At 36.4% G+C, this 22676-nt stretch overlaps 1 protein-coding gene across 1 annotated transcript; it reads right to left on the reverse strand.

Annotated features, from left to right (window-relative positions):
• Positions 1-223: 223 nt before the first annotated feature.
• On the reverse strand, positions 224-21735 carry tmem201 (transmembrane protein 201). The gene is made up of 11 exons (XM_053482763.1): positions 21527-21735; positions 18578-18698; positions 18269-18463; positions 15773-15952; positions 14501-14874; positions 14165-14368; positions 8491-8705; positions 2975-3037; positions 2593-2874; positions 1737-1871; positions 224-1591 (listed from the first exon to the last, which is right to left on the reverse strand). The coding sequence occupies exons 1-11, from the start codon at positions 21634-21636 to the stop codon at positions 1494-1496; spliced, it is 1977 nt and encodes a 658-aa protein (XP_053338738.1). The 5' UTR covers positions 21637-21735; the 3' UTR covers positions 224-1493.
• Between the last annotated feature and the right edge of the window lie 941 nt (positions 21736-22676).

A 22676-nucleotide genomic window follows, 5' to 3' on the forward strand; every position in this document is an offset into this window, starting at 1 on the left:
GTAGTGTGTGAATAAGTGTGCTTCAAAGCCTCCTAGGATAGGCTCTAGGTCCCCATGACCCTGAATACAGGATAAAGTGGTATAGAAGATAAGTGACTGAAATTTATCCTAAGATTAGTATGTGAATCAGTGAAAGTAAATCAGTCACAGATTATGCCAACTAAAATGAAATTTCTTTCTTGAGCCCCTAAAATATTATTTAGTATAGAAATCTCACACTGTCTTAATTTGAAACATGAGATTTTATTCTGCAGTTGTGCTGTTTATTTCATTAAATAACACTTCAGGGAATCAATTATAATTGACAAAAAAAATCTCACAACTTGATAAACTAGATCACAACTAGACAATTGGGACACTTAATATAACCAAACTTCATTACACACATACATTTGTTTCATACACACAAAGAGCATGCAAAAGTAGGCAAAATGTCCCATTTATGTAACTTACAAACCGTAACCTGGCTTTATCAGGCTGTTATTAACTGACAGTGTATTTATGGTTTTAACATACCCGTGATTAGTCATTGAAAATTCACCATACACATTCACATTGTATAAATTCATACACACCAGAGCTTGCCATGAATTGTGCACAGTGAAAACAAAAATTGCTAAATAAAAAAAACACTGCATTCCTTTGCAACAAAGTATAGAACATTAACCTTCTAAGTTTGAATGTTAATACTTTAACTATTTTAAATCAAATCCCGTTATTAAGATCTTTAGTATTCACTCATGATTTCAGCTTAATCTGAGGAGGAATATTTAGTATGTTTCACTGAAACAAAATATAAAATAATCATGTTCTGAATTTATCAATTGAGTGTACATGTAGTGTAATACGTTGTGTTTATAAATCACAAAGAATAAAATATTTACATAAATGTGTAGCTGTGTGAAGGAAGTACACGGGTACGCCTGAACTGTTCAGCGTATTGAACTGGAGACATTCAAAAGTTTTTGCTTCCTTTCAATAGTAATTTACTGAAAATATAAGTATGAGCACAATCATACAGAATTTCTCACATTATAGCATTCCACTTAAAGACTTGTAATAATCATAGAAAGATATCATTATACAGTACAATAGCACCTCATGTAGCCTGCTGAATGCTCAGTTAAAATAAACCACAAAGGCTAATTCTCTTCAGCTAATCACAACATGCTGCTTTAGTTCAGACATCTTTATGAAAGCAATGTTTGCTATGGATCTCCGCATGATGGGATGCTCACTTCTATTTGTGAGCAGAACATAACTGGTACTTACTGTAATACTGCTTAGTTTATTTAAGTGTTCTTAAATGCTGACTTAGCACAAAATAGACCTCTTTTTGGATCGCAGAATTTGCCAAGACAAGCAAGTAGCTACCAGTAGCGTAAAACCCTATTTTGTAGACCGTTCCAGTCTAAAAGAGGTTGAGAGCACCTAATCAGAGCGTACATCACATTATGAGGCAATCAATAATTTGACATTTGTGATCCCCATTTTCATCTCCAGTTGCAGTAAAGATAGAATGATATAAAGGTTAAGTTGGCAGTCAAGCTGGTGACCAAAAGACCCGGCCATATGGATTTGGCAAAACAACCTGCAGAAAAAAAAAAAAAAAAGTATAAATGACTTAACTTTAGATGGAACAAGTATTTGACTTAATAGTCAAGTTAAACAGAATTTGACTAGCTTTGATGGCAATAACACTAAGATTCAGCTCCAGTACTGTACTTGTTTCTTACCTTTCCATTTGGTCTTGGCGTCATTTTCATTCCCTGTGGTTGTGTCCACATGGCAGTTGGATGACCCTGAAGAGCTGCTCATTTTGTTTTTTGCATCTCCAAAGACACTGCCATCCTCAAACAGAGAACCCAAGTCTGAAAGGATAAAAATGGTGCAAGAAAAATAAGCAATATGGAAATAAGGATTATACAAAATCGGTTTAACAAGTATTTTCTCCAATATAAGAAGGGGTGGTGTGGGGATATTTATTATCTCACCCCTAATTTTCCTCCATCTTACCATAACTACCAACAGGGGTCATCATGTAGTTTTTGTAATCAGATTTTTAATGTAAACTGAAATCCATTTATACGTCACATTCTTCTGCATGGCAAATGATCCAGAGGAATGTGGTGTATGAATGAATTTCAGTAAATGGTGTGCATTTGCTTAACACTTAAATATTCTAATTAACTAGAAAGTTTAGTTCTTAGAATGTTTAAATCTTTAAAAGTCTTTTAATTAAAATTGTAAATCTCAGTCACAAAAAGTGTGAAATATGGATGTAATGTTTTTATGTGCTTTAGCAGTTTTTAGCCAAAGTAAGTATGCCACAACACTTTGCCAGTTGTGGTGGCACCCTATATAGTATGGTTTATCCACATTTCACACATTTTTATTTTGACAGAGATGCACAATTTTATTGTTTTAAAAATGTTTTTCATTTTAAAGATGTTAACATTCTAACATATAAACTTTCTTATTCATTTTAATATTTAAGGGGTTAAGCAAACGCATAGCATATACTTCTGCGCTTAGGTTTTTTTTGGAATAGTAAAAATAATACTTCCTCTTACAACTTCAAAGTCTATGTACCATGATTGTGCGAGGGGTAATGAGGAACATCAGGCATGAATACTCTGCTGTTGAAGTAGTTCAGTTCTGACAAACATGGAGGTTGAGGTGAAAGACTCCTGGATTCCAGTGGAGTGGAGAAAAGCTGCAGCTTCTGCCCACTGATGTTAAGTCGTGCTGGACTGATAAGCGGCCGCCGCTGCCTGGCTGAGCTGGAGGAGGACGTGACCGAACCTGCCACAGATGGTGCAGGGGAGGGAGCAGGGGAGGAGGGCCGACTTCCTGACTTCAGAGAGAAATAATCTAAACAAACCAAAAAAAAAAAAAAAAAAAAGGAGATTAAAATAATTTCCAGTACCAATCTGTCCACAGATTCTACTCATAATTAGTGCATGTATGCTACCTGAAGAAGGAGAGTCTTTGCACTGTGATGACGGCCTACTCCCGCTGAACAGGAAACCAGAATCTACAGTGAACAAACACCAAGACAGCAAATAAATCAACATTATTTTCCACAGATACTGATCATGATATGCTTCAATGCTTCATTTGGGTTATTTTGAGAAACAACAAGCATGACTGATCAGCATGCTCATTTTTTTCCCTAGCATGACATGACTGAATGTTATTGTTTCACCAGAGCCTGTAAAGACCTGGAACAAGATACATAAGGCAAACAGAGTCCAAGTGCAAGCTGGTGTGTTTATGCAGAATGCAGCTCTTCAGTGGGTCACCACAGCTGCATTAAGGCTGTGAAACCAATCTGCTCCAACACCTGGAGACTTGCAAATCAACACCAGAGCATGAACACTCAGCATGGTGACTAGGGGAGCAAAAACTGTCTGAAAGCATCCATTAAACCATACAGACAATGCGCAGCTAAAATGTGTTTGCACTTACTCGCCTTTATAAAGGAAATATTTGGAGCCACCCCAAACCTATATTTTATACCAACTCCTCCCAGGTTTTTCTCTCCTGAGTGCTCATTCCAGAAATATCTACCTACACTCAAAAAAGTGCCAGCAGTGACTCAAACATAGACTACGGCAGCCATACAAAAGCCCATCAACATGGCTGGAGACAGACTGGGGAGAGCCAGATGATGATTGAGAGGAAGACAAAAAGGCATGTTAGAGTGTCAAATCACTTAGCTGAAACTACTTGGAGTGTGTGGCTGGAAGTTACAGTTTTGACCAAACCATATTTAATGCTAGGCAACTCATAATATACATGTATTCCTGTTATACCTTTGTATTTTAAAAGGTATTACAAGTAGAATTTGGGTATGCAGACACGTTAGCTTCATCTACAGTTTTAATAATATTAGATCATGACCAACTAAATTCAATATGGTGGAAGTATTAAGGTGCCTGGATTTTTGTGTTTTATGTGGAAACACTGCATCTCTTTTTAGTTTGTATAAAGTATCAAATTGTTTATGCCCTTTTCCAGAGTAAGGACAAATTATCTAAACTTATTTATGTGGCATATAATAGTTAATTCTGATCTCCTTTGTTTTATTAAATTGGTCCACGTCTTCGGCTGCCATGTAAAAATTCCACTTCCTAGTTTTAGAAATCGTTGCTACAATATAGTTAGTGACATCAATGGACATGGCAAACTATATATTTTGAGCAATATACCTTAAGACTTAAAAGATCCCATATTTTATTATTTCTAAAACAAGTTAAGTCCTTAAGATAGTGGCAGCAGTATTGCCACTATCATACAAAGATTGCCACTATCATACAAAGATTGCAAGTTTGTTTCCTGGCTGATGCTACAGCCATCCCTAGCAGGGTACCTAGAGATCTCTCACACTCCCACATCAACCATCACGACACCAACCAATCATGGATGTCTAATGACACAAACTGTCTATAAGCTCACACAAGTGCACGGAATGGGATAACGCTGTCCTCTAAGTGTTACCACACTTCCAGATGGTGTATGAGATACAGTTTGAAAAGACACGGTCAGCGGTTTCAGATGCGGCAGAGGAAACACGTTAGCCTTTGCACACCGAGGTTGGTAGCTGATGTCGGAGTGCCCCAACATGATTGGGTTGTGGGGGGTGGAATTGGACATGACTAAATTTACTATATAAAGGTTGCCAGATGATAGAAAAACGATAGTAGAAGGGGCTCTTTTAACATGGATGTACGAATTAATATGCACTATATTGTGCACAAAAAGATTTTCTAGATTAATTTAGTGTTACAGAGTCATTATATAAAAGCAATAACCAAACCAACAGGTTTTATTGAATATTTGCACAACTGTGAAAATCTATATCACTCACCCTGTGAAATCAGCCAAATAACAAGCATGCCACAGATATTCTTTGCAATTAAACCAAACTGTGATCTAATTGAGAGATAACTGGCACACGTAATACAGCTTACTCAAGGTTACAACAAAATTGTTTCCCCTCTTATAAAAGCGCAGGTTCTGTCAATAAGTTAACAAGTTTCTATCAGGAAAAAGAATTGATGGATGTGCATGCCTCAACAACAATTTAACTTATTTCTGTTTCTTATTAAAATGCAATTTATTTCTTTATCAATAATTATTTCAAGTGAATACATAAGTTTAGTACAGATACATTTTAATGCCAATTTTGAAGAATTTTACATACATTACTTACAATTCTCTCAAAACGGAAAAAAAAGCCCATGATTCCAAAAACCGAACCGAAATAATTACACTTCTGCCAATTATTAAAGGAACATACCAGACATGTCCTGTCCAATCATGAATTAAAAGCTTTGTGAGCCAAGGGCCAACACTAGCTGATGTTCTAACACACCTGCTTGGCCTGTTTCTGATTACAGGAGACTGCAGTTCACCAAACTCTTATCTGAGGATCTGAACATGAAACAAACCATATCCTTTAAGGCATAACAGTCATTTCAATACCACTCCCTGAGACTTACCCTATCCCTGGATTTAAAAGTTTTTAAAAAAGCCACACAGTGGGCTTCTGGCGCATGTAAAAGCGCAGTCATTTGCAATTGGGCAGAAAATTGCAAACAGAAGTCAAACATTGCAAGATGAGGAAACAAGTTTCTGTTCAACGACAGATAAAGTAACTTCCTGTAACCCGACACGTGGTACTTATGGGAAAATCCCATTATGATAAAGGTAACCATCTGAACGACAGCTTACTTCTCAACCTAGACGATTTGGCAGATGGCAAAATTCCTGTTAAAGGTGCGGCCACACCTGAAGTGAAGAGTGAAGCAAGTTCCCTGTTCTGTTCAAACAGGCATTGACCCGTATCCTACCCATCAACCCTTCACAGGTTCTGCATGACAGCACATTCACAGATTCTTTTCACAGTTTGGCTCAAAGCCTGAGGCCCATATAGACACAGGACAAATATCTCCTCAATGGACTGCTTTCTGTTACATGCCCTCTGCTTCTAGCAATGAAAAAAAAATGCAGTCTCTCTTGCACATCATCTACATTTGTAAGTTTCTGACAGAGCAACAATACATAAAAAGCATGATATTAGGAATTAGGGTGGTTGGCACAGTCATTATTATAGGTTTCAACACAACGCCACACAGAGGAGGCACGAAGTCTGACAGACTACAAGACTAATAAATAACTATTATATTTAGTGACATGGTTAAGTTTTTTAGTTTGCATAAAAATAAAATTAATCCATTTTCCATCTATTCTAATTCCATTTTCTTTCTCGACTTGACTGAATTGTAAAATTAAGCATGCAACAATTTCTAGTTAAAAAGTTTCTTATTATAGAATAAATATCAAAAGCTGAGATTAAGGAGTTGGAATGTACAAATTACAACCCCTCCCACTGTCATTATATAGTCAAACATATTATTTGAACAAATCCAACTGGTATTATATTATGAAACATTTAAGACCTGTTCCTGTACTGAGAACAGATTTCCATTCACAAAAACTTCCAATTTAATGTGTAATTCAAAATCCAACACCATTCATCTACTTCTGCACCGGAGTCATTTGAAAAACTTAACAGTGTCCCACACTTGAAGCAAAGTCAAAATAACAAATTAGAGTATAAAAAACCTATCAATAAGGAAATATAAGGGGCATAATGTTGGATCATAGCACGATGCATTGCAATGCAAAAATGTGACTGTGCAGTGAAGGAATGTATAAGGGGCGTTCATGTCAAACTGGGACTTGTGATGAAATCCCTTGCAAATGAAGGCAGAGAAACCGACTGACATTAACAGAAAACATCAAGCACGGTTCGGCGATAAGACTCTTGGCTGCAGTAAACTATTTGAATGATGCAATAAAACATTTGCAATGAATGCTTTACATCTGTAAATGATGATTCTGGCTGAGAACCCAGTAAACATTCAATAAGTGGAACACATGAACCTTGGAAACTGTGCACCACTTGCACATTACCAGAACTCGGCTGGGAGTTTTTGGCACATCGCCCACATAGTCATGAGCTCGCTCCAAGCAATTTCCATATGTTTGGGCCATTAAAGGAGTTCCTGGGAGGCCAGCATTTCAGACACGAAGCAAGCAGTCTGATCATGGCTCCAGTGTACTAAGAAGATTTTCTACCCTGTTGTACGCAAGCACTAGTGAAATCCTGAGATAAGTGCATTAGTGTAGCAGAGAAAAAAAAAATAATTATATATATATATATATATATATATATAATTTTTTTTGCAAGATAAGCAATATTTTTAAACAATTCTTAGACGAGCAAGGTCGTGTGGGTCACTCCTATAGTCAATATCCGTGCACCTGTTTACTTTTTACTATAACACTGTGACCATGTGTGTATGTGCATGCGCATAATTTCTATATGTACAAGTGACTGCTCTTTAGTAACTGTACTGCCACAACAGCCTCTGGAAAGAAATTTTTTTTTAAAGGCTGTAGCAGTGCATGAAATGAAATGATTCTGTTTAACGTCACATTTCTGCAGAATCCAAAAGCAAGTATCATTAGAGAAATTCCTTGTAAAAGACTCGATTTCCGGAATCTCTGACTTTGTCAGAAAGCAGTGATTCCGTTAATGTGTGTGTGTGTGAGATAGTGAAAGTCGTTTCACACATTAGCCCCCCCTTCTTCTTCTCTCGTTTTACACAGCAACGATTCTTTTGAAAAATAAAGTGCAGTTTAATTTGTTTTATGTTTACTTAATATTTTGTATTAATAATTTCATATGAATATTTTGGGGTTGTGGAACGAATCATCTGAGTTTCCATTATTTCTTTTGGAAAAATTTGGTTTTATATACGAGTGTTTTGATATGCAAGCATGCTTCTGGAACGAATTATGATCGCAATCCAAGATTAAACTGTAAAAATAAATAAATAAAATAATTAGGAATACTACAAAAAAGTATTTTATTCAGGTAAGGGATGTTGATTGCTCAATTTGCTTGCAAGAATTTATAGTCTTATTTATGTTCAAGATATGTTCAGCTTACAATAACAATATATGAAAAACTAATAATTCTAAAAAATAATTACATGTACAATAATAAGTTTGTACCCATTTTTCATTCTTGTAATTTAATACGAAAACAGGCGCATTATTTTTAATTGCTTAGGATTTTAAAAAAGCAGTTCTTAAAATTATTCTTTATTAAAAAAAAATTCAAAATATTCTTTATAACCTAAAGCCAATACTGCAAATCCTGACTGTTACACCCCTACTGTTTATGAATATTAATAAACAGTGGGCGTTGTTGAAACAGGCTGCAGAGGCTGAGAAAGGCAGTCAGTATTAAAGAATTATTTATTAACTAAACTAATTAAAATGTTTCCAAATAAAAATCCCTTCGCATGCATTTCATTAATAATACACTTAGAATTTATAGTACTTAAAATGGCTGATAAAGACATACAGATACAACAAAAAAGCAAATGTACAAGCAGGAGACAGTCTAACCTTGCCTGGCGAGGGATGGCATGGTGCCAAGTGAGAGGGCTCTGTTGAGACGACCTGGCAGTGAGGAAGGTGACGCTCGACGAGTTTTCTGGCTCTGCTGGTGAGCGAGGAGCTGTGCCAGGTTGGGAGGAGGAGTCGGGATAAAAGTAGATGATCCAGACACCATCGGGGACTGACCACTGCAGTATGTCCCAAAAGAACTGCCAGACAGATACCTGAAAGAAACGAGCGGATGAGTACTGAACCCATCTCTCACATGTCTTCATCTCTTCAGCTCCTCTCCGTCATGAAAAGCTTTACTTTATGCAACAATGGAGTTTGTGGATGAAAGTCAGTCATCTGAAAAACGCACAACAGCAGGTTTATGTACCCATCCTACAAAGGGTACATGACATTTTTTTAAATCAAGAAAGTGAACCAAGTTGTGAGTGGCACGATGCTTTCATACCTAATAAAAAGTGATCCAATACCCAGGGGAAAAAAAAGAAAAGAAAAAAAAAAAAAACACACTTCCCATTTTACAGTGCTTTATTTGTTACAGCAAAAATACATACAAGGGCAGCGTTTAAGCAATAGAGGAACAAATATAATTTATTCACACATGCTTTTTTTCATTTCAACACATAATACCTTGAAACATGAATACATAATGCAGTAGTAAATAACTAATAATTGCTTCTTTTTTTTAGTAGCACATGTTCATCTTGGGCATTTATTTTTCCAAGACTGTTTACAATCATTGCTTCAAATTAATAAAAAAAGAAAAAAAAACACCAAAACACTTCAATTAAACATTAACGTCTCAGTGGCGAACTTTTTCTCACATTTTTTTTAGCTTATGTTCACTTATGATTTATGAGGGCTGTTCCGAAAGTAATGGAAAAGCGGGCATAACCTTTTAATTAACTCCTACTTCAACTTCCATTACAAGTGAGACATTTGCCCAATCATTGAATGCAATTCTCAAATTTTCTTTGAAAATCCCCTTTGCTGCGGGTGATGGTCTCCCGCTGCGCAATTTGTCTTGAATGCTGATTTCCACTTTTTTAAATATTTTCATCCATCTGTGCACATTGATTATGTCAAACGTGGCATCTCCATAAACATTCTGTAGCACAGTGGGAGACCAACTGTGACAAAGGGGTTTTTAAAATGGATTCAAGAGTTAAATCGCTTGTGATGGCTATGCTGAGTAGTACCTTTGTACAGAGGAACTTGAGCAATTTGAACCACTTATGTAAGTTTATTTTAAAATAAAATTAAATAAAAATAAGTATATCCACTTCTGAATTAATTTCAGTACAGCCCTTGTAATTTGTTTTAATTTAAAATATTATAATCTGGTATGGGATGACAAGGAGTACACTCACACATGCCAAATAATCTTATAATCTGTTTTAAGAAGTATGGGAGACTACAACCAATGTATACACATAGATTTAGGTTTAAACAGGTCTGTCTATATTTTAATTTCTTTTCAAATATATGAAATAGCACCTCTGCAGCAACTAGAATAAATGTATCACAATCTACTGTTTAATTCTCTTCTTTTCTCACAATCCCCCAACCACTGAAATCAATACTGGTTACATCATTGTCTCCACATAAACACATTACTATTTGTAGTTTAAATTAAGTCTCAGCATAATGTAGTGTAATCAATTTATTATTTTTTTCAATATATATTTTAATATATTTAATTAATTACTTAGCTCATAATTATGGAAAACTGTTAATTATAACTCTATGTAAGTGCATGAATACATATCGTTTACACACCATAACTACAAACTAGCCTGATACAATATGAATACAAAAATCTGGAACAAAATCACATTATGTTGTAGCAAAAAAATGAAACCGTCAAAATCAGTCACTCACTAAACTAGTAAGGGCATAAACAAGCTTAATTTAACATTGTTGCTGTATTTCAAGTTCAATTAAGAAAGGATGGAACCATTTGCTGTATAAAATGTTCATTCGTTTCTTACAGCTCTTAGCCATGAATGAGGAGTCTCATTAACAACAATAACAAGCAACTTATTGTATGCGAGTGTAATGTAGCAGTCATACACTGAATACAATAAGCAATACTGTCAGGACACTTTTCTTCAGTTTTCACAAATAAACTCCACATTATACTGTTCAAGTCAATTTCACTCCTTAAATCACAGTAAAAACAATTAAAAGGTCCAATAAGTAATCCATTGTAATTTTTTAATGTATAAAGATTTTCATGTGTATATATAGTGTTCATATAAAATATGAGAAGGGAGTAGTGCAAACTATCTCAGAAAGGAGTGTTGCACTTAAAGATTTTCATGGCACAACAGCCTGGACTAAAAAACATGACTCATGTTAATTACGGTGTTAATCAGAAATGTAAAAAAATATATATATATTGCAAATTCTTTGTAAAAAGTCTCTTGACAGTCGTCAAGTTTACACCTGGCATTAGCATGTAATAATTTAATTGTAAGAGACAGCGGCAAAAACAGGTATGAACAAAAGAGCTATTTTTTTTAGCGATCCATCAGCAACAACAGACAAGACGATACGTAATTTTTGTAATTTTTTTTGTAACGTAAATCTTTTGTTTCTAACTGACAGTAAATTATGAAGTCCTCCACATTAATATGTGCTCATGGCATTCTATATCATCTCTAGTGATGTGAATCATAGGTAGACTGTTGATTTGATTACATTTTTGAAGGCAAAAACAAAATTTTCGAAATTTTACAATCTTTCATTCGATTTAATTCAATGGAACTAATGTTTATGGTCCGATGTCTCTAACAGCAATAGTTTTTTTTTTTTTTTTTTTTGTTTTTTACAGATTTTATAGTATTAAAACTATTTTAAAAGTTAATGAAACTATATAAGAAGCTTTAAAATTCTAGGTAAATAGTGTTATTTAAATGTCAGGCCTGAAACAGCGATTTTACAAGCCAAATGTTTTTTGTTTTTTTTACAACAGTACGCATCCCCTGTACCAAGCAGCAGAGGGTACTGCAGCATGATTTAGTGGAGTCCAAACAGAAGGGATGCACCATATTTGTGAAGTCACAGTTAGGCACAGAAAGACAAATGCCATTGAAGTAAGAAACTTGACTGGGGGGAAAAAGTTTTTTTTTTTTTTTAAGTCAATAATGACAATCAATTATGCACCATCCGTGATTAACTGTGAAACCATGACACTGTAACGAAACCTAGACACAAAACAGTAGTCGAGGATCTTTAGCCATAATGGAACGACAGAAATGTTTACGTTTCCTTAGTGTCCTTATACCATTACTCTTCAATATTTTACTTATTGGACCTTTAACTTCACAGGAACATGCAACAATTACAAAGAAATAAGAGACACAGTAATGCAGAGGCTACACAACCTACCAAAGGTACTTTTACACCTACAATCCCACATTCATGGGCTGTTACATTATTACAAATTCCATTAAACGCATTTCAGTTGTATTTTCTCAATGTAGGATTAATATAGAAATGTTTTTCTTTAAAAAAATACAAATAAAATGAAATACCCTGATGTTGGGAATCGCTTCTCCTATCATCCACCAATAATACATAAATACTGCCTTAATGAATTCAACTCGGTCAGAATATAGAGGCAATGTTAAAAGGTTAGAATATGGTGAATTAAAAAAGTGTTAATATTACACCACAACTACACAACACTGGCAAACAAAAAAAAATATTAGCAGAACGAGAGAGAGAAACATTTTACTATAAAACCCCAGTGTGTTGATGAACATGATGGCTATTTGTTTTCTCTCAAACGTGCGCAAAGGAACAGGAAAAAAAAAAAAAAAAAAAAAAAAACATGGAGGAAAAATATTCGGTGGGAGTGCTACATAATGACAAATTTCTTCCTTCAATATTATTGGTTCGCAAGTCTAGGACCTCATAAATTAAAAATTCACAGGTCAAAGTTTACATTTCACATCCGAGTTCCTTTTATCTTTTTAGGGAATTAGGTCATCTGACTAGAATTATTTTCACATTTGTCTGCTTTGGCTGAGAACTTGAAGTTTTCATGTGTCTCCTGTAACTCTGTAGCATGGGGTCCCGAGAAAAAAAAAAACCTTCAGCTAAATCATTGATGCTGGAACCCAGCCATATAATCATACTTATGTATCTAAAATCTGTGACTTGACATCAGTGCTTCGGCAGACCATTCAAATCCTGCTAGTAAAATTTCATTTGTTTACTAAAAGAATTAATAAATGAAACATGTCTGTTCACGAAATACGTGAAAATTCAACTTGGATAAGACAGGCAAACATACATATAGCCCTTTTACCAGAAGACAAACCCACCTAAACTCAAAAGTCTCTGAAATAAATAAACACAAACACACGGAAAAAAAAGCTAGCTGAGATGTTTAACAAAAGACAGGGATACGTTTTAAGATGTTCTTTTCTTCCTTGGTCTTAGCAGAGCTGATAATGCTGATTCTTTAGTACTGCTGGTCTCTCAATAGCATTTACTTGGTCCGCATTACCTCAGCTTACCTCACCAACTCTCAAAAACACAGAAATACTTTTCAGGTCAGCTCCCTCAGGAAACCCTCGTCGTCATAATGTGTTCAAATACAATAAACATACACGATTTGGTATCGGAAAAAAACTAAAAGCGAGTCCAGCTTCAAGTAAATGTTGGATAGTGTTTTGAGACTAAATTACCAGCATCTTGAGTATAGCTTTTCTCACCACACAGTAAAACACACACACACACACACACACACACACACACACACACACAACTAAATGCATGCTTCGATTAGTAATGTTTAGTGAATAATCAGTATTATATAAACAGTAGTGTACTGTTTTTTGAACCGGTAGAAAATTAATTGACCAGCTTTATAAAGAGCTTGAGCTTCAAATAAATTTCAACTTTTTGCTGTCAAGTATAAGTACCATTTTTCTGGACGAAATAATTTAAAATAACTCCACAGCTGTGCTATTAAAAATTCACGTTCTCATTTCTGTAGTGATGAAATAAAGAAAATCTGTCCATGAAATATTACATATTTTAAAAATTATGGAAATATTTTAAATGCCTGAAAAAGATTAAATAATTATAAATAACAAATATACGTGGAGCACTGAAAGACAGCAAGACTAAATTGGACTAGATAGACTAAACAGTACAAATAGGGAAGTGCTGTTTTTGTACAGACATGCAGGATGTAGCAAAAAAACAACAAGTGCGTTAATTCTCTGGAAAATGTGGTCGGTTCTGTCACATTTTACTTCCTGATCTGCATTTTTGGCTGCAGATGGAACTCTGATATGACAAAAAAAAATTTAACCAAAAAAAAAAAAAAAATAATAATAATAATAATTGCAGTAATGTTTAGCATTCTATTTGAATAGGGTTGGAGTGCCGCTAACAACAACTGTGTGTTTAAACGTGTGACCATTGTTATGCTTCTTGGGGAACCGGTCCACTTTGTTCCTAAAGCTACAAAATGCATAATGAAGATAGGAAAGAGACGGTACTGATGGTTGCAAACATATAGCAGGTTTACATCCACGGAGAAGAAAAGATGATGATTGCAAATGCAGTACTCCGAAACAGAAGTCCTACAAAGCAACCTGCACAACTATTCCTTATAAATGGCTTAGTGAAGTGTCACTGTTCAGATTCTGACCTGCGGCCTCTGGTTCTCCTCTGACTCGCGGGCTTGCGTGTGGCCACGGCTGCGGCGAATCCGACCAAGCAACACAAGGACGTGGCGCCAAGCTTAATCACGTCCAGCCAATCGGGGATGTCTGACTTCAGGTAGAACTCAACGAAGTACAGGCATAACACGAGGAGCCAAAGGAAAGAAGCGAAGGCGTCAATTCTTCTTAACCTTCAACAGACAGGAAAGGAAGAGATGCAATAAAGTTACACTACAAATACAGCATGACAAACTGGATGTGTATAAAAAAAATTAATACATTAATAAAAAAAAAATTAAAACAATAATGAATGTGCATTTCACCTGACAGGCCCTGCCATTAGGACACCGGTGATGCAAGTCAAAAGGCCGACAGAAGCTACGGCCATCTGATGGTTGCTTCCAGATTCCCAGATCAGTTTGGCGTTCTGTATAGCCTCTTCTGGAAGAAGGCTCACCAAATCGCTCCACATCTGTCCGCTTCCGGTACTGGTGCTGTCATTAACTTTGGCTTCGGTGTCATTTTGGAGAGCGTGTTTGGGTGGCGCGACTTCTCCCTTCAAGATGTCGGAGCCATCCGAGGGGGAGGATGTGTCTCCAGATCCGTACACAGCCAGCGCAACCAGGAAAGCACAAGCAAGGAAAGCCAGGGCACGCAGCGCTATGAGCCAGGTGGGGCTGGAGACTGTGTAGGAGCTCTGTAGCAAACAGACATGAAGAGCTCATGAGCTGGTACATACATGGGTCATGGCTGGAAAGTTTGTGCGTCAAGTCTGAAAGACTAACCATGCACATGTACAGTATGAGTGCGAAAAACAGCCAAAGCATCAATTAAGTCTATTTTTGAGGAATTAACACAAATCAAGTTTAATAATCACTAATGAAGGAACTTAAAGCGCCATTAACAATGTTATGATTGTGTGAGGATAACCGTAATATTAAACTACTACAAAATATTGAGGGGAATCACCAGGGACTACCTTATATGATATTATCACGATACCTAGGTGCCATTTAGATTGGCATTGAGATACTTTGGGTATCAAGATCTTATATTTATATATTTATAATCAGATTTAATTACAATACTAAACAAATGTCACAAATTATTTGTGTGCCAAGTAAGATTATGGAGGAATGGCACAATACTCACTCATTTATCTTCTATACAGCTCTATCCTGTATTTATGGTCGTGGGGACCTGGAGCCTATTCCAGGAGGCTTAGGGCACAAGGCAGGGTATACCCTGGAAAGGGTGCCAATCCATATTAGGGCACACTCACATACACACACTCATTCACACACTACGGGCAATTTGGGAACGCCAATTAACCTAACCTGCATATCTTTGGACTGTGGGAGGAAACCGGAACACCCAGAGGAAACCCACCAAGTATGTGGAGAACATGCAAACTCCATGCACATAAAACTACTAGACACCTCGAGACAGGATTTTTATTGATCCTAATAGAATCAGGGCAGTATTATTATCAAAGACAGGTGAGAATAATACCACTACAAATATTTCTTCAAGAACAGTATAAATAAAAGTAACATTGACCGCAACACACAGCAAACACCGAGCACTGCACTGACCGTGACGAATGCTTTGTCTGCATCTCGGCTGCGTCTGAGCTGGTGGTTAAGGAGCAGAGCCCTGAGCTGCCTGTTCTGGTGCTTGATGTAGTACTCCACTGCAGTCTGACACGGTCTGCACAACTTGTACGTCTGCTCAAGATGATGTTTGTACACTTCAATCTCTTCATCATAATTGTCCTTCAGAAAGAATGAAAGCAGGTTTTGAAGTGAGACACGCTCAAAACAACAACACAAATGCCAATTCCACTCAGAGTTAACCCACGACAGGATTGATGACTGACGCTGAAAATAAGTAATTGAGTGTCAGTTGCAGGTAAGAGATTCTTATCAAACCTTTTGATTGATGAATCTGTGCAAGCTGAGGTTAAAAAAACCTGGAGAATCAGAAGTGTACGAGGAGAACGCGGAACTAATAAATCTTATTGACATCAGCATGCTTTTCCAAAAAAAAAAAAAAAAAAAAAAACACAATATCATCCAGGCACAATTCTGTACTTTAAGATATAATTGACAGATCTTGAACACTTAAAAGAGAGACTGTTTTAAAGTGAAAAGTTGAAAAGACAGAAGATGGATTCATGGTTTTAGAATTTCGGTCAATAACAAAAGACAGGTTTGTCACAGAGATTTTCTCTACAGTACTTAGAGTTGATGAATGACTATGATCATTTGTAATCTAATCATGATTAAGTAAAGGTGCGCGCACGCACACACAATGGAAGAATTTATCTCATGAATGATGAGGTAATCAACCCTGACAAGACCAAGTACAAGTTCACAGGTTCTGGCAAAGGACTCATTCATCAACATAAGGAAGTTTATTCCTGGAGAATGAGAGGATGACATTTTAATTAGGGGTGCCCCGAGTCACAGAAATCATAATCGGCAGATAACGATCACAGATCGCTGATCACAGGTTATTATTCTATTTATTTTGTAGTATTGTTTATTTATTCACTATTTATAGCAATAAATAGAGCCCTCTCATAATTAAGAGAACGTCTGAGAAAGTAGAACTTTAAAACTTTTATTTATTGGAAGGGAAAATATGCAGCAGGTTTCATTCTTACATCATTTCATGTAGATTATAAAAGAACTGAAACCAATAGAATAGCCTATGCTGGACTAATTAGCAAACATGTTCCGTTTCTTAAATAGCATCAGGGGGCTCTGACAAATGCTTATCTAACATGTGATTGTCCTACCATACTAACTCTTAAATAAATTGAAACCAAAACCAAACGTTTTTAAATAAACACAAACATCAGCCACTTTGTATTTGACGAGCCAATCATGGCTGCTCTTTAGTAAGCAGCGAGGCAGGAGTTTCCTTATAAATATCAGAAAGATAAAAGAAATTAAAGAAACGGTCTATTTTTCTTATTATCCACAATGTGTGCAGCCGTGCTGAATAGTCGCTCATGGTCAGCACGCGTGCATGGAGCAGTAAGGTAAACCTGGGCTGGGAACCGCTCTTAATTTCTTTCTTCATTATAATTTTTGTGATAATGGTTTTATCTTTTCAATTTTCTGTAGAGGGTCAACTTACAGGATTTAGCTGCTGCCCCTTTTCATACTTCAATTATTCATTATTGCTCTCTAGTGGCTTTGCTTTAAAAGTAGAAAAAATTAATTTGCATATTGCAAATTTGACATCTTTTGAAAAGACTTGTAATACTCCCAGACTGGTGACAGCATGTTGATGTTCCCGTCGATTCATGGTGATTTTATCCTATCACAATGATATCAGTTTATGTGAACGGCTAGTTGGGAGACAACCGAGCCGTAAAAATTAAGTCTGATTTCGTTTAGCTGCCGATCAACTCAGCTGCTTTACTTTTAATGACTATGTTATATCATAAAAGGTGCTGGCTCTTTACAAGGTGTCAGATTGAAGACTTTATAGTGTATAGAAACAATGATAGAAAAAAAAGACAACAAAAGAATCCACAGGTATAGATGCTAGTCAAGCACATCTTAGGAATCAATAAGGGTGGGCCAGACCAGTAAAAGGTTCAGTGTGCTACTTAGTCTATTGTTTTGGTTTCCTGTAGAACTAAGTCTACAAGCCACATTGTTTAATAATGAATTGATTTACATGTCATGACAGTTCACATTCATAGTGAGTTTTTATCTTTAACTATGTCTAACATGGATGTGTCTGCCTTCTGAAACGGCATGCATGCGCACATCGATACATTTAAGTACATCACAAGATCTTGTGGCTACTCATTCATTCCTATCAATGCATGCAAGTTTAGCAAAGATATGCACAACAGCACTCCCTCTCGTGAATGATTGGTTAATTAACACACTCTGGCCTTGCTCTAGTCTCGGGCATGCGGTTCACTGTACAGTTGCACATGTCGCGCTTTTAAAACATTAGAATCTTTATCCAAACAGTCAAAAAAGTGGTAAACCTTTATACTGAGTTCCAGGCTCTAGCCCTGAGAGGTCCATTCACCACTCTGAACATCACTCAATCAGACCTACCTCCTCTCTGGGTGTGAATGAAGCCAGCTGCTTAACCTTCACTGCCTGGTTGTTGTTGCATTTCTTGCACAGCAGCATTTGACAGTTTACCCACTGCAGAGTTTTCGGGGTTTCGGACACTGGAAGTCCAGCTGACACGCCATGGTTGAGGTGCTCCATATATTGCGCAGGGATTGGTTTGTTATAGTCACCATTCTGTTATTTTTTGTAAATAAAAAAATGAGGGAAAAAAAATGAATGACAGGACAGTTCAGGACCGAGTCGACAAGTAATGTGCATTTTCATTACGCTTCTTGAATAAAACATTACCTCTTGGAAGCCATTGTACTGCTCACAGTACGGACAGTCCCAGCAGTTCCTGTTTCCATAAGGAACCTCTGTGTCCTGATTACAGAACCAACAATTCACCTTCACGTGCGTTGGTTTCTTCCTACGAAAAAAAAAAAAAACATTTGAGAAGATTAATGTATTTACACACAATGTTATTAAAAACTTTATGGTAATACAACACTACAGGAAGAGAGTTTTATACAAGCTTTGAAATTCAAAACCTTTTTTTTGTATGGTGCATTACAGACATGGGTCTGAATCGATTCAGATTTTTTTATTATTCATTTTTTATTTATATGATAGCATTTAAGACAGCAAAATGTTGCTGTTCCTCTATAATCATACAGTTTGTGCTCTTAACCACTCACACAGGAGCAAAACGAAATCTAGAAATCATGAATTGCAATATAAATCAAATCAGCAGCTAGGCATCATGATAATGTCGTATCGGGGTGTCCCCGGGAATTTCTGTACATCATCTTGTTCTCGTAAACTGTAGCAAAGGCAAAATAATAGTAATAATTTACAGTTTTTATTTATTTTATGTTCACATTATCTGAAGCTTTAAGCTCTGTGCACTTGAAACGATCGCTTTGTGCCATACTTTAAAAAGATTTTACACATGTGCCATTATGATATACAGCGGAGATATACAACCTTGCAATACAAATTTTATTTGCTCTGGAGACGAGTTCTTAAGGTAATATTCCCATAAGAAATAATGTAAGTGCATATAATTAATAAAAGCCACTCGAAAATAAATATCACAACATACAAAAACGTGAAAAATACCACAGCTTTTGAAAGCATGCCGGAGGCGACAAGACTTCTCTTTTGAGACAGCTTTTGCTGAAGAAAGAAATTTCACAAACTCGTGTCGATTAGCTTTCCACTGACACAAACAAAGTTGTGTGTCTACGGCTCCCAGAGGTAAGCAAATCTTAGTCGCAGTTTAGCTAGTTTTCCAATGCAAATTTCTTAATGAAAATTCTTGGTGAAAATTAATAATGGAGGGCATTCGTATGCCGAGGTTTTGCTGTGCATCTTAATCTCTTTTTTAAACCATATAAACCACCCTAATCACAGCAGAACATGTTAACCAGGTTTTCCTTCTTTGTTTTGCAAAATGGAGACAAATTCTTAAGGTGACAATTCATACTGCGATACGAATTTTCCTGTAAGAAGTAATGTAAATGTGGATAATCAGCTTAAGCCACCTAAAAATATTATCAATATTACACAAACATGCAAAAAATCACATAACTTTTAGATGAATGCCGAAGCCAACATCGGTAATGTGGGTTGTCTCTTTTAAAACAGCTTTCGTGACTGAAAAAAAAAATGTAAACTCATATTGCTTTTCACTGACCAAACAAGTTTTTTTTTTTCGGCGAATGTCAATAAGGTTAACGTATGCATGCCGATGATAATTTCTTGCAAAATTTCAATTCTTAAGATAAAAATTCATAAGAGAAGGCATTTATAAGCAAGATTCCGCTGTATATCTTCTTGATAAACCATATAAGCCACCCTTACAACAGCAGAAACCTATTAACTTTTAACTGTTTCTGAAGTTCTTTCCAAGTTGAAGGGACATTATAAAAGCTGAAAAGCTTTTTTACCAAATTTTGTTCTAACCATAGGCACATTAAATAGAATTACACTATTTGACCTAAGATTATATCTATTAATTATAGACAATAAAAAAACAGCTAAGTATGATGGTAACAAACCAACAACTGTTTGTAAATGAAAATGAACCAATAAAGCTGTCTGCGTACCGTCAATGGGTGTCAACCAGATAAGATATACAGATTACAATGGTGTGTAGAGTATTTAGCACCAGTTATAAAACGTAGTGCAAAGTGAGAAACAGAGTCCAGTAAACAGACTTTGAAGCATGCATATAAAGAATGTCACCATAGTCAAGAACAGATAAAAATGTGGCTGCAACCAGTTCTTTACTTGCTTTAAGATTAAAACAAGCCTTATTTCTATAATAAAAACCTAATTTTACTTTAAGTTTTTGCACCAAACTAACAACATGGGAATTAAAAGAAAGCTCTTCATCTTATAAAAAACCTAGATATTTGTAGCTAGACACCGTCTCTATTTCTTGTCCCTGTAAAGTGCTAATTTGAGGCAGCGACTGAGTGTAAGAATTTGTAAACAACATATATTTGGTTTTAGTAGAATTCAATACCAATTTTTATTTAAGTATTGAAACATACAACCTACATGCACACAGACACGAGATGGGAATCGAACCCTCAACCCTGGGGGTGCAAGGACACAGGGCTAACCCCTTCGCCATCTATTCCTACCGTAATATAGACTTTATATAGAAAAAAGGGACATATTTAATAACAGTGAATTATATATCTCTTCTTGAGACTATTGGAAGCCTTTTGTCACTAAAAACAAAAAAACAAAACAAAAAACAACTAACACCCAAAAACAAGATATTTGTTTACTCAAAATAACAATACATTTGCTTACTTTAAACAGTTAAAGCCTCATTTGCATGACTAAATGTAAAGTTTGAATAAAATCAACTAGAAAGCACTTACTGTGATAACTGTTTTTTTTTTATATTCACTTTTCTATCTAAATTCTCCAGCAGGAGGAGAAGCTGATCATGTTAATGACACTTGTGTGAGATTTTGTAGGGAAAAAAAGTAATAAGTTATAAAACCGCTATGAAACGGTAGCTAAGCTAACTGCTATTACAGCTTTAACTACAAACTACTCGGTTAGAATGCGAAAAAACGTCCAACCACACTGTACATAAAAGTAGTTATGCATTATTAACAAAGAAATTATGCTGTTTTATGGGCATATTTACAAAGTAAAGTGTGTAACTGTCTCAGGCTCGTGCACCGGGCCTGAGCGCGTGAGGCAGGGCGCGCGCGCGAGACACGGCAGTACCTGTTCGTGATTGTGTAAAAAAGCGCGCCGCCGGTGAGAAACGCTGCGGCCCCGACCCCGCTGTACACCAGCTGCGGATGCTCCACCAACATCTGGTTCACCAACTCCATCGCGAAATAAGCTTTTTTTCCCTTTTCTTCAGTGTACTTAATATTTTGTATGATTTATTTCCCTTCCCTAGCTACCACATCTGCGCCTGCACGCGCCAACATAAGTGTGTGTCAATCAACTATATGACCACTTCCGGGTTGCAAATTGCGTGTCAAAATAAAAGTCCATAAAGCATTCGCGAGCCACTGGCTGCATACATTAATCAGCCATAACGTTATGACCCACCTGTCTAATATTGAGTAGGTCCTCCACCAAATGGTTTTGCCACCAAATCAGTGATGCACTGTGTATTCTGACACCTTTCTATCACAACCAGCATACATCAATTTGAGCTACTGTGACTTTTCTATTGAATCAGACTACACAGGCCACAGACTTCAGTCCCTTTGAGCATCAGTAAGCCTTGGCCACCCATGGCCCTGTTGCCAGTTCACCTTTTTCCCTTCCTGTAAACACTTTTGTTAGGTTCTGATTACTGCAGCCTGGGAACATCCCACACAAGCTGCAGTTTTGGAGTCACTGACACAGTCATCTAGCCATTCCAATTTAACAGCAAACATTCTTTCGGTGGAATATTTTAAGAATGTTGTATAGGTGGCACCTCCAGCGTCGAGGGTTTGATTCGGGTTGCCTTCAGTAGTTTGCATGTTCTCCCAGTGCTTGATGGGTTTCCACCCACAGTCCAAAGACATGCAGATTAGGGTATAATAATTAGGCCAACTTCCCTTTCCATTTTGCCTGTAGTTTGTGTGTATTGTGTGTGTGCGCTTATGGACCCTGCAGTAGATTGGCATCCCATCCAAGGTGTACCTTGCCTTATGTCGACGAGTGAGAAAGTGAGTTTATTTTGAAACAGTTTAATATTCTATACCATCGGTTTCCAACAATCTATTTTCTATACCATCAGTTTCCAAATTTTAACAATTTATTTCTGCAGTACATCTTTTAGTCACATGGGGGAGCTAGTTAGTTTTCTACCACTATCATGATCACTCACTCTCACTCATCTTCTATACCACTTTATTCTGTATTCAGGGTC

This window comes from Clarias gariepinus, chromosome 22 (assembly GCF_024256425.1).
Source record: "Clarias gariepinus isolate MV-2021 ecotype Netherlands chromosome 22, CGAR_prim_01v2, whole genome shotgun sequence".
In the NCBI taxonomy this organism is placed as follows: domain Eukaryota; kingdom Metazoa; phylum Chordata; class Actinopteri; order Siluriformes; family Clariidae; genus Clarias; species Clarias gariepinus.

Excerpts from the sequence above, each read along its gene's own strand:
- tmem201 (XM_053482763.1), bottom strand. The coding sequence starts at position 21,636 with ATGGAGTTGGTGAACCAGATGTTGGTGGAGCATCCGCAGCTGGTGTAC. Across the intron at positions 14,369-14,500 it reads CTAATGGCAGGGCCTGTCAG|GTTAAGAAGAATTGACGCCT; the intron begins GTGAAATGCACA and ends TGTCTGTTGAAG. Across the intron at positions 8,706-14,164 it reads AGGAGAACCAGAGGCCGCAG|GTATCTGTCTGGCAGTTCTT; the intron begins GTCAGAATCTGA and ends CGTTTCTTTCAG.